The 16,163-nt window shown below is 44.3% G+C and overlaps 1 protein-coding gene across 4 annotated transcripts in view; it reads right to left on the bottom strand.

Moving 5' to 3' along the window:
- The window catches only part of IQSEC1 (IQ motif and Sec7 domain ArfGEF 1), a 229,694-nt gene extending 214,206 nt beyond the window's left edge, over positions 1 to 15,488 (bottom strand). For 3 of the 4 annotated variants that reach the window (XM_044300549.1, XM_044300552.1, XM_044300556.1), the window contains exon 1: positions 14,963 to 15,488. In XM_044300549.1, coding sequence (XP_044156484.1) covers positions 14,963 to 15,048 — 86 coding nt within the window. In that variant the 5' untranslated portion in view covers positions 15,049 to 15,488. The remainder of the gene's footprint in view (positions 1 to 14,962) is intronic. The other variant, XM_044300550.1, reaches the window with a different exon arrangement.
- Between the last annotated feature and the right edge of the window lie 675 nt (positions 15,489 to 16,163).

Below are 16,163 nucleotides of genomic sequence, written 5' to 3'. Positions count from 1 at the left end.
CAGTCTCCCTGCTGGCATAGACCGGAACTCATTCAGAAGCAAACTGCAGAAAATTGTCTTGAAAGATTTGGATTGGGAGTAAGAAACGCGTCGTTTTCTTCCCATGCTCTCAGAGCACTTTCCATTGTACACAGCTAGAGGGAAAGAACTTTGGCCTAATTCCTGGTCCTGCGGCAGAGCATCACTCCAGAAACTTTTGTTAATGGAACAGTGATCAGTAACAGAGATTAATGTATTGACCGCCGGGACGGAACCAGCAGGACGGGAACTTCACAGAGATGTGTGGATGGAAGTGATAATAAATTATATGTATTACAAGCTGCTCCTGATAATGCAGCACATTGCCATGGCTGCATCTGTCTCTATATTGACTTTGCGTTTTAATTAGAAAGTCCTTTGTGTAGTATATACTCCTGATCAATACCATCCCCAGATGGAACCATCATAACTAGGAGGAGAGAAGCAATTTCACACTGAAATGGGAACACAGGCCCTTGTGCAGAAAGTAACCAATGTTTTTTTATTTATTTTTTATTTTAAGGGTGCCATTAAACATGTGTGCCAGTGGACGCGGGTAGCTCTTGCAGTTTACTGCCATTGTTTCAACTTGCAAGTCCAAGACTACCACTCATACAAGTCTGTCTACTTAAAGGGGTTATCCAAACTATAAAACATGGCCCCCAATGCCTGGGCCCCTCATACAGATTATACTTACCCCACTCCCTATCACCCATGTCGCTCCTGATCCCCACATGGGCGCCGCTGCATCTCCCTGCCTTAAAGTATATACACACGACATTATATGTTATGCAGATTTTCATGCCGCGTTTCCGAATACCTGCATATTGTGTTGCAGATTTCTAAAGTGGATTTGCCCCAGATCTTGCAAAGGGTGAAATCTGCACTGAAAATCCGTACAAACAATTGACATGCTGCCAATTTCAAAATCCACAATGCAGGTCAATTTCCGCACCGTGTACCTGAGATTTAGAAAATCATGTTTACTTCTCTGGTTCTGTATTATGCCTAATATACACCATGGGCAAATACCCTTAGGAAGTCAAGCCCTTCATAGAGGTGTGTGTGGGGGGGACGGGGGGGGGCTGTCCTCCTTTCAGAACATCTATTAGCCAGAACGAAGAACAAACAGCTGCTCTGTACAAGAGGCTCCCGTTCTGGCAGATTCAAGCTCTTTTATATTGGGGCTCAGTGGTTAGCACTGGTGCCTTGCAGCGCTGGGGTCCTAGGTTAGAATCCGACCAAGGACAACATCTGCATCGTGTTTGTATGGCTTTCCTCCAGGTACTCCGGTTTCCTCCCACACTCCAAAGACCTACTAATAGGGAACTTAGATTGTGAGCCCCATTGGCGACAGCTTGAAGCTAATATCTGTAAAGCGCTGCAGAATATAGCAATGCTATATAAGTGCATATTAAGTAATTAATCTGAATGGCTGCCATGTAATACTCCATTTCCCCTGCAGTGTCAGCTGGAGATGCCTGTCTGGCCAGGAGCAAAACCTGGAGCAATCAGCTGAATTCAGAATGCGGCAATATCTTTAATAAGACAACCCCATTAAGGGTGTATTGAAATGGAGAGTTGGACTGCACTTAATATACCTTACTGTATCTAACTGCACCCACACCTCGACCAAAACAAATTACCAAAAATATCTAAAGCTACCTCATCCAAACCCAAATTATATACTAGAAGTTTGATAATTCAACTATTTACAGACAGATACATATATTTGATAGTAGATCCAAGGTGGTATAGCCTGTGAGAGTACGGCATGTTGCACTGATGTCATGCTGACATAAGGAGAAAATGGACAACTTGTCTTAATATAGCCAAGAGAAAGACATCTGGAGACCACGGTCAAAGAGAACCGTCCTTTCTGCAACGTAAGTACCAAAATGGTGTAAATCGACATATGCCCTATTGATTGCCTTCCATCATTTTCTCACTCAAGTAGCATACAACAAATCCATCAAATCTAAGGCTGGTCTCTAGTTTCATTTGGGGCTTTATATTTTTCTGACAACTGTGTTTTTTATATAAACTAAACAAGACCATGAGAACATTCCCAGCTGTAGGAAATGAAAGTGACCTGTCTACTCATGTCATAATGCCAGTGAGGATGGGACACCCGATGACCAGGATCCTCGGCATTAACTGTGTGTGGACAGAAATGGAGGCAAAAAGCCAAAGACTAGCTGAAACAGCACACTCGGCCGACAACTCTTCCTCCTGACTCCTCCATAAGCATGCACAATGGGCTCAACCACAGCACGCACGTGTTTTCAATGGGGTGAGGAGTGCGCCATTGCCAGTCACCTCTGCTAGTGGCTTATCTCTTGTAGGAAAAGGATCAAGCGTGTTAAAATCCAACATAACTAATTCTTCTTTAGTCAGGATCTCCCCATACCTCAGAGATAGTCCTCCACACCTAAGAGATAGTTGGCCAATCCCACTGAAATTGGGCTCAGATAACTTTTCTCTAACATCAAATTTATTACAGCAGAGATATATTGCATTATCTATGTGAAACACAACCTGAGTTGTCCATAGTTATCTTCCAACTACAATTTCCAAAATGTATGAGCACGGCTGCGATCAGTACAAGGTTACAATTTTTGCACAAGGAATCCTCTACACACTTCAACGTATGGTAAATTGCCCAAAAGTGACTGAAGCAGCAGCTACGGGTCTTGGCCACATACAGGTGCTGGAGTCTCCAGTCTACAGTATCGCTGTAAGTGCTCTAATAGCAAAAGCCACAAAGCAAGTAAGAACAGCTCTGGCAAAGCCATCACTATGACAGAATTTCGTTGACCTGTTTGAGTTGTCCTAAAGGTGGCCATATACATTCAATAACTGTTGGCTGAAAGCTCTTTGGTCAACATCTATTCGTCCTACCACCCTCATACAAGTGTAGGCTTGATTCTCAATGGGGATGGCGGGGGGAGAAGTTGCCAGACTCCTCCAGCACAAGTTTATTTTGCTTGAGAACAAGAGGATCAGTCAACATTTGATACACATCAACCAACATTGGATGCTTGACTGGTCCCACCAAAATTTGCGAGGTTCAGTTGACTAATGTGTATAGCCACCTTCACTCTTGAACTTTTTATGGGACAGTTCTTGAAGAAGATGATGAAAGATGATGCCTTTAGGTCTGTGGGATATTTCCAGGTGGTGTTCCAGTCCCATTTTATCTCATCTTATTTGCACAGCTACCAGTTTTCGTACATGTCCAGTTAATAAATACACATTAACTCTTCACCAACACGTGGCCTCCTAAGAAACAAACTACATATTGATATTTTTCTTCAGAACATGCTGATGTAGATGGGACGACGAGGTCTTTGCAGCCTGATGAGCAGTTTTAACCATGCTCCGAGCTTGGATTTCCTTCTGCCTTCTGAGAAGAGCCATTCATTTTCCTGATTCCCTCTTATAATAATCTGGCTCACATTACACAGACGGTTTTATGCTTTATTTACAGGGCTGTCAAAATATTTGTAAAAATCCGTCAGTGGGAAAACTTCAATGACTAGCATAATAGCTCATGAATATGCAAATATGCTAATGAGAGCACTGCAGTTCCCATTCCACTGACACTTGTACTCTGGCCAAATGGTACCAATTCCTTGGGAATAGCATGCCCCTGCCAGATACATCATATGGAGCTAAATCCGCCAGCTTTACCAGCATGCTGGCGATTCATTAATTGCTAATGGGAGAAGCAGACTAAATATTTTAGATAAATTGCAAATTAATCAAAAGATGTTATAAATCTGCCACTGCTTACACTAGAAAAATGCTATACTGTTCAGTCCGTGAGACAAGGCTGTCATACAACTAGCAAAGAGGGCTACTTGTCATGAACTTGGCTAAAATCCAGCGCCTAACAAATACAGCTGGGACTCGATAGCACAGGGGATCTCTGCCACCTTTTTTCGGGTCAGTGTTGTCACCATTTACATTTTGCAATAAAATGAGGTAAGTGACAGGATTCTAGAGAAGACACGTCCAATGCAGCACCATGTTTAATTCATAGAAGCATGTTCTCCGAAAGGAATTCTGACTGTACGGACAGGGCATATAAACGAGCTATGTTCTATGCGGCCTCCCTGAGTAAAACATTTCTTGTGCTTTTTGCCTAAAAATCCCCATACACAAAGGCAGGTGAACGCATATAAGAGCCGCACAAATTTCTGCGCGTTTCTGCACCATATCTGCACAAAGAAATTTAAATGCTAAAACTGCAAACATAATTGGCATGCTGCGGATTTGGAAATGTGTACATGAGATTTGTGTATTCTCATACACTTTGCTGGTACTGTTCCATGCTGCGTTTTGTTCAGAATAAGAAAATAAGTGGAAAAAACGCTTGTATTCCGCAATGTGTGCAGGTGGCCTTAGGGTGGGTTCACACAGTTTTGAGGGATTTTTTTCAGCATTTTTGTGGTGTTTTGAGTTTTCAGGTGAATCGTTATTGCTCGTGTTTTTGCCACCTATTTTAGGAAAAAAACTGCCAGCTCTAGAAGTTGCATAGAAGTCTATGAGAAATGAGGGCTCATTGAAGGAAAATTGTGGATCCGCAAAACATGGATACTGGCTGTGTACGTTCCGTATTTTGTGGATCAGTCCCTCCTGCCCTCTGTTAGAACTGCCTATTGTCCTCAAAACGGACAAGAATAGGACATGTTCTATGTTTTGTTTTGCGGGGCCATGGAATGGACATACGGCACACACCGTATGCTGTCCGCATCATTTGTGGCCCCATTGATATGAATTAGTGCGCATCCGTCGCCGAAACTGCCTGCTGGATCCGTCAAAACGTATGCCAACTGATGGCATTTGTAAGACTGATCAGGAAAACGGATCCAGCATTTATTTATTTTCACATTTTTTTCGGTCTGCGACATTGCGGTATTTTGAATGCTGGATCCGGCACTAATACATTCCTATGTAAAAAAAATTATGGATCCGGCATTCCGGCAAGTGTTCCGGACTTTTGGCCGGAGATAAAACAGAGGCATGCTGCGGTATTTTCTCCGTCCTGATCAGTCAAAAAGACTGAACTGAAGACATCCTGATGCATCCTGAACGGATTGCTCTCCATTCAGAATGCATGGGGATAAACTGATCAGTTATTTTCCGGTATTGAGCCCCTAGGACGGAACTCTATGCCGGAAAAGAAAAACGCTAGTGCGAAAGTACCCTAAGTATTTAAACACAGGACAAGCAATTTTTAGCACCCTTGATGTGCATTCTTGGGTTAAATCACAGCATGCTCTGGAATCGTTTTATGTTTATCCCCTCATTGCCTGGTGATTTTCTCCTATAGACTTTTAAAAACAAAAAACACCAGGCATGCATAAGATGCCATACCAAAAAAAAAAGTTTTGAACCAAAGCCAAAAGAGGAGACAGCAGGCAGAAGAAGTACTGCAGAAGTCATTCCTTTATATTACTTATTCCGTTCCAACCCAGTTTTTCTTATGGCCCAAAAGAAAAGCATCAAAAACTGCAACAACAAAAAAGCTCAAAAGTAAGGGCTTATTCACATATCAGTGAATCACGGACAAGTGCAGACCATGTTCACCACTGGCAGCATACATTTCTATTGACTTCAGTGCGTTTATTCACTCATCCTTGCATTTCCAGTAGAATAACAAAGGAGACACATGCTATTTTTCTCCCTGATTCAAACCAAATACAACCATTGGAGTCCATGGGTCTGTGAAAACCAGACAGAACATGGATGGCCTTCGTGTTATTAGTGCTTTTCACTAACCGTTGGGAGGAGATGCTGTGAAAATCCCTCTTTCCAGTGTAAGTGAAATACAGATAACACAAGGAGGGAACAAAACAGACATATGGACCAAAAACCGACCCTCCGCGGACAGCGTCACGGATAAGACACTGGTCATAAAATGAACATGGACATAATTATAGCCTAACCAATTCTTTAATTAATTTATTTTTATGGCTTGTAAACATTAGGACAACACATGTCGATATGCCCTATCAGGTCATCTCAATGGCATCATCATGGCATCATCAATGGCATCATCATGGCAGGTGTCCCCATTTACTATACCTCTTTACGCCAAAGTAGGAAGCCGCTAGAAGAGCAGCTCTTGCTCTGGAGGACACAGTATTATTACATGGTCACCAGTTATCAATGACTAGTACGACACTGTAAGAGCTCATACCCGTCCATGCCCGTACTGCAGCCCGCAAACAGAGGATCCACAGTATACGAGCACCGGTCGTTTGTGGGCTGCATCACGGATGCGGACCCATTCAAATTAAGTGAATCTGGTAGGTGCCTAACAAAGGCACGGAACCCCGTGGAAGCACGACAGAGTGCTTTGTGGGGTTTCTGTCCGTGCCTCTGCACCACAAAAAAGTGGGGCATGAACTACTTTTTTGTGGTGCGGACTGTTGGATGTGGATCACGGACCTGATTCAAGTGAATAGGTCCTGCGTCCGTCCGCATATGGCGTTCCTACGGTTGGCGCCCGTGCATTGTGGACCGCAATTTGCAGTCCGCAACACGGGCCCAGCCGACACACGTTCGTGTGCATGAGCCCTTAGAACTAGTAGCTTCCTCTCGTTACATAAAAGATGGTTGTCCTGACTAGCCCCTTTAAGGCCTCTTTCACACGAGCAAGTCTGTCACGGACGTTCCCATGGCAGGTACCAAGAGGTCAGAGAGACTGGCAACTCGTGGGTTAAATTGACAAGTTCACTGTGGATCTTATTGTGTCTGTGTTTTGGTGAAAGCTACACCCCTTGCTTCAGGTGTTGCTTGTTGGTAATTTACCTTTCCCATAAGTAGCTGCTTCTCACTCTTGGAGGTGCGGTTTATAGATTTTCTGCCTGTCTTCTAACTAGCTGGTTGGTTGTACTCTTTAGTGCTTCTGGAGTTGGCAGTTTTCTACTTTCAGATAAGTCTTGTCTTTTCTTATTGTTTTGTGTTTCTTATATTCCCTGTTGTTTGCATCTGGGCCTGAGACAGAGACTTCCATTCGTCCATCTGGGGAGGAATAGGTTGTCTCTGGTCCTTACCTCATTCCAGGGCCGTATAGGGATATAAGGGCCTAGGTATCCAGCATATGAATATTCCTACCTTCAATGTCTATTCATATTGATAGGTAGTTAGGGCCCGGATTAGGGCTGTTTAGGAGAAGACCTGTTTCTTCCCTAGTTTCCAGGCCCAGTTACTGTTCCCCTTCCCTCCTGTGCTCAGTGTGGAGTTTTCCCCCCACACTGATAGTGACAGAGTCTTCCACGCGGGTGGAATGCGTGACGTGAACGCATAGCACCCGCACTGAATCCTGACCCATTAATTTCAATGGGTCTGTGTACATGAGCTTTTTTTTCATCAGTTCTGCGTTGCGTGAAAAATGCAGCATGTTCTATATTCTGTGTGTTTTTCACGCATCCCTGGCCCGATAGAAGTGAATGTGGCTTCAGCAAAAAACGCATTGCATCCGTAAATATAACACATAGACAAGTAAAACTAGAATAGAAAAAGGTTTTGTATCTTTAGACCAAATAGGTGAACATAAGGTAGTTTAAGGAAAATATATATGTCTGGGACCACAGCTGTGGGGGAGGGCTAAGTTATTTTTGCCTACACATGGGATAAATCTCTAGGGATCTATCATTTATGTACGTATCGAATGCCCAAGGGAGAGACATAATTACACAATCACACCCCTCGCGCCTTCTGCAGCTGTGTTCCCCAAGATGGTAGTCCGGAGGGCACATTTATAAGTAGAGTATAGCAGTAAGGCCTCGTTCACACTTCAGTGTTTGGTCAGTGATTTCCATCAGTGATTTGTGAGCCAAAACCAGGTGCAGCTCTAAACATAGAACAGGAGCAGATCTTTCCCTTCTACCTCATGTCTATGGAGGCTCCACTTCTGGTTTTGGCTCACAAATCACTGATGAAAATCACTGACCAAACACTGAAGTGTGAACGAGGCCTAAGTGTGAGCCTAGTGCTCTGGGAGTTTACTTATATTTTGCCAGACATCCCCTTTAAGAAGGAGGGCAGTGGGTACCATACCAGTCGTAATTAAGTAAATGTTTTATTAACATTTTACATATGGTATTATTACATTGTCATCTGGTTGACTACCCAATACTGTATGCATCACCTGTATCCTGTGTTTAGTCTGCTTCTCTTTTGAGCCCCCTACTATTAAACCACTTTCTAGGTTTTAATTGCCGGCAAATTGGATGCGTTAGTAATTTTCCAGTCTTCTGTTCTACATCTTGTCCCTAATTTCTTTCTCCACTCGGAGTGGCTTTAAACCTCACACGTGCAGCACAACAAAGGGTAATTGAGTTCCATCTCTGCACAACAATGAGCGATGACACAAGCAGCTGGTGCTCCTCCTGAACCCTGGGAGCGTGAACAAACGAGGTGTTGTTTTAGAAGGGGGGGGGGGGTTTGACAATTTCAGTGCTTTAGACCCAGAGGCCATATTTAAAGTGTCTTAAAGAAAATGACTACTAGATTTGTGGATGGATACACCTGTGCTCAAGCAGAGGATGTCCTTTAAATAAAACGGATATCGAATTAGGATTATCCGAAGGGTGGATTCAGATATAGGTATTTTGTGGTGTTTATCCGCAGTTTTGCCTTTTTAGTGCTCTATTTTTTTGCACCTGTGTTTTAAAAAAACAAAACAAAAACAAAACGCCAGCTCCAAATGTTATGGGCGGGGGACACACTTATTTTTTTTTGGGGCTAGTGGCACTTTTTTGCAAATTTTTATCTCTCTCTCTCAGGAGTTTTTTCATCTATGTACATATCCATTTTTTTTAACAAAAACAAATAAAAACACTAAAAATGTGATTGGTTTTTATGTACTATGTTTGTTTAATGGTCAAAAATGCCAGAGCAGCTTTGTATGTGTAGGGGCTCTAAGGTTTCATGCACACGGCCGTTGCCTGGCCATGCCTGTGTTGTGGCCTGCAAACAGCGGGTACACAATATGCGGGCACCGGCCGCTTGTGCACTTGAATGGGTCCGGAAAGTGCGGTGCGGAACGGAGGCACGGAACCCCACGGAAGCACTGCATGCACTAATTTTTTGCGATGCGGATCGCAGACCCCATTCAAGTGAATAGGCCCTGCGTCCGCATGTGGCGGTCCTACGGTCGGTGCCCGTGCATTGCAGACTGCAATATGCGGGCCGCAGCACAGGCCTGGACAGCACACGTTTGTGCGCATGAGCCCTAAGGCTGAAATCACACATGCAGTTTTTGATGCAAATTTTGGTTATCCAAGCCAGCAGTGGATTCAAAAGTTATGGGAAATATTCATCCTGCTGGATACACCTTTGGCTCAAAGAAGCTGAATATCTAACTGCATCAAAAACTGCTTGTGTGGTTGCAGTCTTAGGCCCCTTTCACACGGGCGAGTTTTCCGTGCGGCGAACGTATGGCACCCGCACTAAATCCTGACCCATTCATTTCTATGGGGCTGTGCACATGAGCGATGTTCTTAACGCATCACTTGTGCGTTCAGTTGAAATCGCAGCATGCTCTATATTGTCCGATTTTGACGTGACGCAGGCCCCATAGAAGTGAATGGGGTGTGTGAAAATCGGATGGCATCCGCAAGCAAGTACGGATGCCGTGCGATTTGCACGCACGGTTGCTAGGAGACGATTGGGATGGAGACCCGATCATTATTATTTTCCCTTATAACATGGTTATAAGGGAAAATAATAGCATTCTGAATACAGAATGGATAGTAAACCAGCGCTAGAGGGGTAATAAAAAATAATTTAACTCACCTTAGTCCACTTGCTCGCGAAGCCCGGCATCTCCTTGTGTCTCCTCTGCGCTGAAGTTGAACAGGACCTGGGGTGAGCTGCTCTATTAAATATCGGTTAAGGACCTTCGATGACGTCACTCCGGTCATCACATGGTCTTTTACCATGGTGAATCACCATGGTAAAAGATCATGTGACGTACCATTTGTCGCGCGACAGATAAGACACAACTACACTGCAACATTTGTCACGCAACATTTTGCACCAATGTCGCGCGGCAAATTTTATAATGGCTAGGTCTACACAACGACATTTGTCGCGCAACATTTTGTTGCACTAATGTCGCGCGACAATTTTTATAATGGCAGTCTATGGTGTCGCACTGCAACATGCGACATGCTGCGACTGCGACGTTACAGTCGCTGAAAATCCATTCAAGATGGATTTTTCTGCGACTGTCGCACTGCAACATGAGACATGCTGCGACTGCGACAGTCGCAGAAAAATCCATCTTGAATGGATTTTCAGCGACTGTCACGTCGCAGTCGCAGCATGTCGCATGTTGCAGTGCGACACCATAGACTGCCATTATAAAAATTGTCGCGCGACATTAGTGCAACAAAATGTTGTGCGACAAATGTCATCGTGTAGACCTAGCCTAAGTCCAGCTAGATTTGCCCATAGCAACCAATCAGATTCTACCTTTCATTTTCCAAAGGAGCAGTGGAATCTGATTGGTTGCTATGGGCAACTAAACCAGTTCTACTTTACAACAGTTTGATAAATCCCCCCCACCCCCCCAGGGGGACTAAAAAATGAACAACATATGTGCAGTCCATTTTTCATGGGTTGTTCTTAGGCCTCATACACACGACCGTGGTGTGTTTTGCGGTCCGCGGCACGAACAGCCTTCAATATAAATGCCTATTCTTGTCCACAAAGTGTGGACAAGAATAGGACACGGAGTGCTGTCCGCATCTTTTGCGGTCCCATTGAAGTGAATGGGTCCGCATCCGATCCGCCAAAACTAGGCCCTAAAGGTGTATTTATGGGTAGTGGATGAGCGCAGCAAAACCACGTCAGAAAAAAGCAGGTGGTTTTGGCGCAAACCTCCATGTGGTTGTGGTTTCCACAGGTGATAAAGTGTCAGAGAACGCTTGAGAAAGCGCCAAAGGATGCAAAACGATTGTTGGTCACATGCCGCAGAGTTTGTCCCGTACTTGTCTACCATTGCTGTGTATCCACTAATAAAGGAATCGGAATTGCCGTGGATGTTTTTACAGGTGAGACACATTTATTCCATATGTTTCACCTATAAAAACTGTGCAAACACATCAAAAACCATGGCAAAACCGCCTGTGATCTTCCGATGTGCTTTTAACCGCACCTCGGCTGCTAATTGTGAACCATACCCTGAGGGCTCATACACACGACCATATTTTGCACCTGTGTCCAATCGGCATTTTTGGTGATCTCATACGGATCCATTCATTTCTATGGGTATGCAAAAAAAATGGACAGCACACTGTGCCATCTACGTGCTGTCTGCTTCCATATGTCCGCAAATTATAGAACATGTCCTATTCTTGCATCTATCTCGGACAAGAACAGTCATTTCTAGTGACGGAAGAGAGAAAAATGTGCAGACCTCAGTATGGACAAGGTCATGTGCATGAGGCCGAAAGCCTGTTTCACACGTCATTGTTCTGGTCAGCGATTTCCATCAGTAAGGCCTCATTCACAAGACCGTTGTCTGGGTCCGCATCCGAGCTGCATTTTTTGCGGCTTGGATGCGGACCCATTCACTTCAATAGAACCGCAAAAGATGCGGACAGCACTCAGTTCTGTGGCCCCACAAAAATTATAGATCGTGTCCTATTCTTGCGGACAAGAATAGGCATTTCTATTATGGGCGACCTGTTCCGTTCTGCAAATTGCGGAATCTACACGGGCGGCATCCATGTGGAGCCGCAATTTGCGGACCGCAAAACACAGAGTGGTTACAGACGTGGACAAAATTGTTGGTACCCTTTGGTCAATGAAAGAAAAAGTCACAATGGTCACAGAAATAACTTTAATCTGACAAAAGTAATAATAAATTAAAATTCTATAAATGTTAACCAATGAAAGTCAGACATTGTTTTTCAACCATGCTTCAACAGAATTATGTAAAAAAATAAACTCATGAAACAGGCATGGACAAAAATGATGGTACCCCTAGAAAACACAGAACATAATGTGACCAAAGGGACATGTTAATTCAAGGTGTGTCCACTAATTAGCATCACAGGTGTCTACAACCTTGTAATCAGCCATTGGGCCTATATATATGGCTCCAGGTAATCACTGTGTTGTTTGGTGATATGGTGTGTACCACACTCGACATGGACCAGAGGAAGCAAAGGAAAGAGCTGTCTCAAGAGATCAGAAAGAAAATTATAGACAAGCATGTTAAAGGTAAAGGCTATAAGACCATCTCCAAGCAACTAGATGTTCCTGTGAGTACAGTTGCACATATTATTCATAAGTTTAAGATCCATGGGACTGTAGCCAACCTCCCTGGACGTGGCCGCAGGAGGAAAATTGATGACAAATCTAAGAGACGGATAATCCGAATGGTAACAAAAGAGCCTAGAAAGACTTCTAAAGAGATTCAAGGTGAACTTCATGCTCAAGGAACATCAGTGTCAGATCGCACCATCCGTCGTTGTTTGAGCCAAAGTGGACTACATGGGAGACGACCAAGGAGGACACCATTGTTGAAAACGAATCATAAAAAAGCAAGACTGGAATATGCCAAACTACATGTTGACAAGCCACAAAGCTTCTGGGAGAATGTCCTGTGGACAGATGAGACAAAAATCGAAGTTTTTGCCAAGGCACATCAGCTGTATGTTCACAGACGAAAAAATGAAGCATATCAAGAAAAGAACACTGTCCCTACTGTGAAACATGGAGGAGGCTCTGTTATGTTCTGGGGCTGCTTTGCTGCGTCTGGCACAGGGTGTCTTGAATCTGTGCAGGGTACAATGAAATCTCAAGACTATCAAGGAATTCTAGAGAGAAATGTACTAGCCAGTGTCAGAAAGCTTGGTCTCAGTCGCAGGTCATGGGTCTTGCAACAGGACAATGACCCAAAACACACCGCTAAAAACACCCAAGAATGGCTAAGAGGAAAAAATTGGACTATTCTAAAGTGGCCTTCTATGAGCCCTGACCTCAATCCTATTGAGCATCTTTGGAAGGAGCTGAAACATGCAGTCTGGAAAAGGCACCCTTCAAACCGGACACAACTGGAGCAGTTTGCTCATGAGGAGTGGGCCAAAATACCTGCTGAGAGGTGCAGATGTCTCATTGACAGTTACAGGAAGCGTTTGATTGCAGTGATTGCCTCAAAAGGTTGCGCAACAAAATATTAAGTTAGGGGTACCATCATTTTTGTCCATGCCTGTTTCATGAGTTTATTTTTTTACATAATTCTGTTGAAGCATGGTTGAAAAACAATGTCTGACTTTCATTGGTTAACATTTATAGAATTTTAATTTATTATTACTTTTGTCAGATTAAAGTTATTTCTGTGACCATTGTGACTTTTTCTTTCATTGACCAAAGGGTACCAACAATTTTGTCCACGTCTGTATGTGCATGTGGCCTAATTGTGAGCCGAAACCAGGATTGAAGCCTCCACATAAGGCCTCATGCACACAACCGTATGTATTTTGTGGTCTAAAAAAAATACAGATGACGTCCGTGTGCATTCCGTATTTTGCAGAACGGAACAGCTGGCCTAACGGAACAGCCTAATAGAACAGTCCTATCCTTGTCTGTAATGTGGAGAATAAGGGTCCATTCACACGTCCGTAGAATGAATGAGTCTGGATTCGTCCCGCAACATTGCGGAACGGATCCGGACCTATTCATTCTCTATGGGGCCGGAAGACATGTGGACAGCACACAGTGTGCTGTCCGCATCCGCATTTCCGGAGCGCGGTCTCGATCTTCCGGTCCGCAGCTCACAAAAAAAATAGAACATGTTTTATTCTTGTCCACAATTGCGGACAAGAATAGGCAGTTCTATGGGGGTGCCGGACGGGTGTATTGCGGATCCGCAATATACTACGGACGTGTGAATATACCCTAATTTCAGCGGAATGGAAATACGGACATACAGAAACAGAATGCACATGGAGTAACTTCCGTATTTTTTGCGGACCCATTGAAATGAATGGTTCCGTATACGGTCTGCAAAAAAAATTAAGCGGGCACGGAAAGAAAATACGTTTGTGTGCATGAGGCCTAAAGGAAAGATCTGCACCTGTTCTGTGTTTAGCGCCACACCTGGTTTTGGCTCAAAATCACTGATGGAAATCACTGACCGAACACTGACATGTGAATGAGGCCTAGGGCTGGAATCCCAAATTTTTGTGGCAGGAGTGGATACAAAAGAAAGGAGAAGTGCGATTCCTTCCTTCATACATTTCCACCTCTTTGGATGCACCAAAAACTGCAAAGACAAACTGCCTGTGTGATCCCAGCCTGAGGCCAGCCGCTTGTCACGGGTACAAAGAGATCAAGTGGACCTCATCACATGGCTTCTGGAAGTCACCGAGGTCCACGTGACAGTAGATATGCTAAGTGTTATCACACATACAAGTTCCCAGGCTAAATTTAGTTTGGCGAGTGGTGGCGGTGGCGGCGATACTTCCCTGCTCGACCTCAGCACTAACAGCAGAAGAAGACAGAGAAGCGGACGGCCTGTCATCTATTGTGTGGAGGGTGGGTGTGTAATCTGCTGATATCTGCTGATATAAAGGATGGGTTGGTGCTCATGAATATGAATGCACGGCTCCCTCCTCCCTGCTCACCATCAATCACAAAGATGCTTTGTCACAGGACCGGAGCCTCCTACAGATTAACTATTTATTAGCCAACGCCTGAGATATCTCCATCTTGTCGACATCCTCCGATCGGTAACCCTTGAACTTGATGCTTTAGGGGACAACATATTATAGCGCGGATTCACAAAAAGAGGGTAACATCCACCAAGCCGATTTCTGCTCTACATATAGTCATTCATTGGAGGCATAGACCAAATCTATTCAATTCCAACACACACATACTGTATAACATCTCACATATTGGTGATACTGACATGTCGTACCTCTTGTAGAGCCCATGGAGGGGTTGAAGACACAAAAACTGCCAATAATCCAGACAGAACGCTTTTAACTTCATCATTTTGATAGCGAGAGGTGAAGAGCACCTAGATGGCACTGCCCAAAACCAGAGGGTGCCTTGCTGCACATTGGCACAGAAGAGTGGGAGAACTAACTCCAGACAGATCCAGAAGGACACCTCCAACTGACTGCTCCGACCGCCTCATATTAACTGGAAGTTATTGAGATCTTTTTCTGGGAGAAGAAACTAATCCGCACAGGTTCCGATCGTCCTCAAGGGTCATTTTCCTGTTAATCCTCGGGCAAAGGCGTTCCAAATTATAGCTCAGAAAATCCTCTTTTGTAGAAGAAATCAGCAGGACGGCTCACTTCGCTGTCACCGGACACGTCCAGTCCATTGTACCAGGACATGTGAGCCCGGGACAAACAATAAAAAGATACAAAATAATAAAAATGAAATGTCACCAGGCGTCCCTCCCTGATTCTTATTCCCTGCACACGTTGACGGTCAGGTCTGTGTGAACAGCTAATCATCACAGCCACATGCTGCAGAGAGGGACAGGCTCCCAGCCAGACATGGGGGCCCTGGGATTGGCCCTTCTTGGTTTCTAAGGAAACAGGAACACATTGATAACAGCCAAAAAGGGACCTGGATGACAGCCTTCCCTGCCGTTCAGGGGAATAACGTCTGTGTAATGTGCAGACCCTGACAGAGACCCCTCCGCACAAAGACAGGTCTGGGAGGGGCCAGCTACACAAATGCTGAAGGCTGGGGAAACATAGAAGGGCTTCTAGGGTAAAAAAATAATAGAAAAGAAAGGCATAAGAATAAGAATACCCCATTAAAGTACAACAACAAATCACCAGTATCTAAGAATTTAGACAAAGGATGCTTAAGGCACATCAATGGGATATGTCTGAAGAACGGGGGTCACAGACTCAAGGATAGCCCCTTTAAGTTGTTGGAAAACTGTATTTGGAAGCATCTTCATTATATATCTGCTTCTGGGAAGGTTAGGTGACAACATGGCCAGTGATGGTCAGTTCGCAGTGTTCGCCAGCGAACACATGCGGGCTGCCATCTTTAGTAAGGTAGACTCACCCGTTCGGCGATGCACAGGTAAGCCCTTACCTGTGCCGCGAGCTGGTCTGAAATCAAATGCGGTCATGGGGAGC

This window comes from Bufo gargarizans, chromosome 7 (assembly GCF_014858855.1).
Source record: "Bufo gargarizans isolate SCDJY-AF-19 chromosome 7, ASM1485885v1, whole genome shotgun sequence".
NCBI classification, from domain to species: Eukaryota; Metazoa; Chordata; class Amphibia; order Anura; family Bufonidae; genus Bufo; species Bufo gargarizans.
This window is presented reverse-complemented; position numbering and strand designations above follow the sequence as displayed.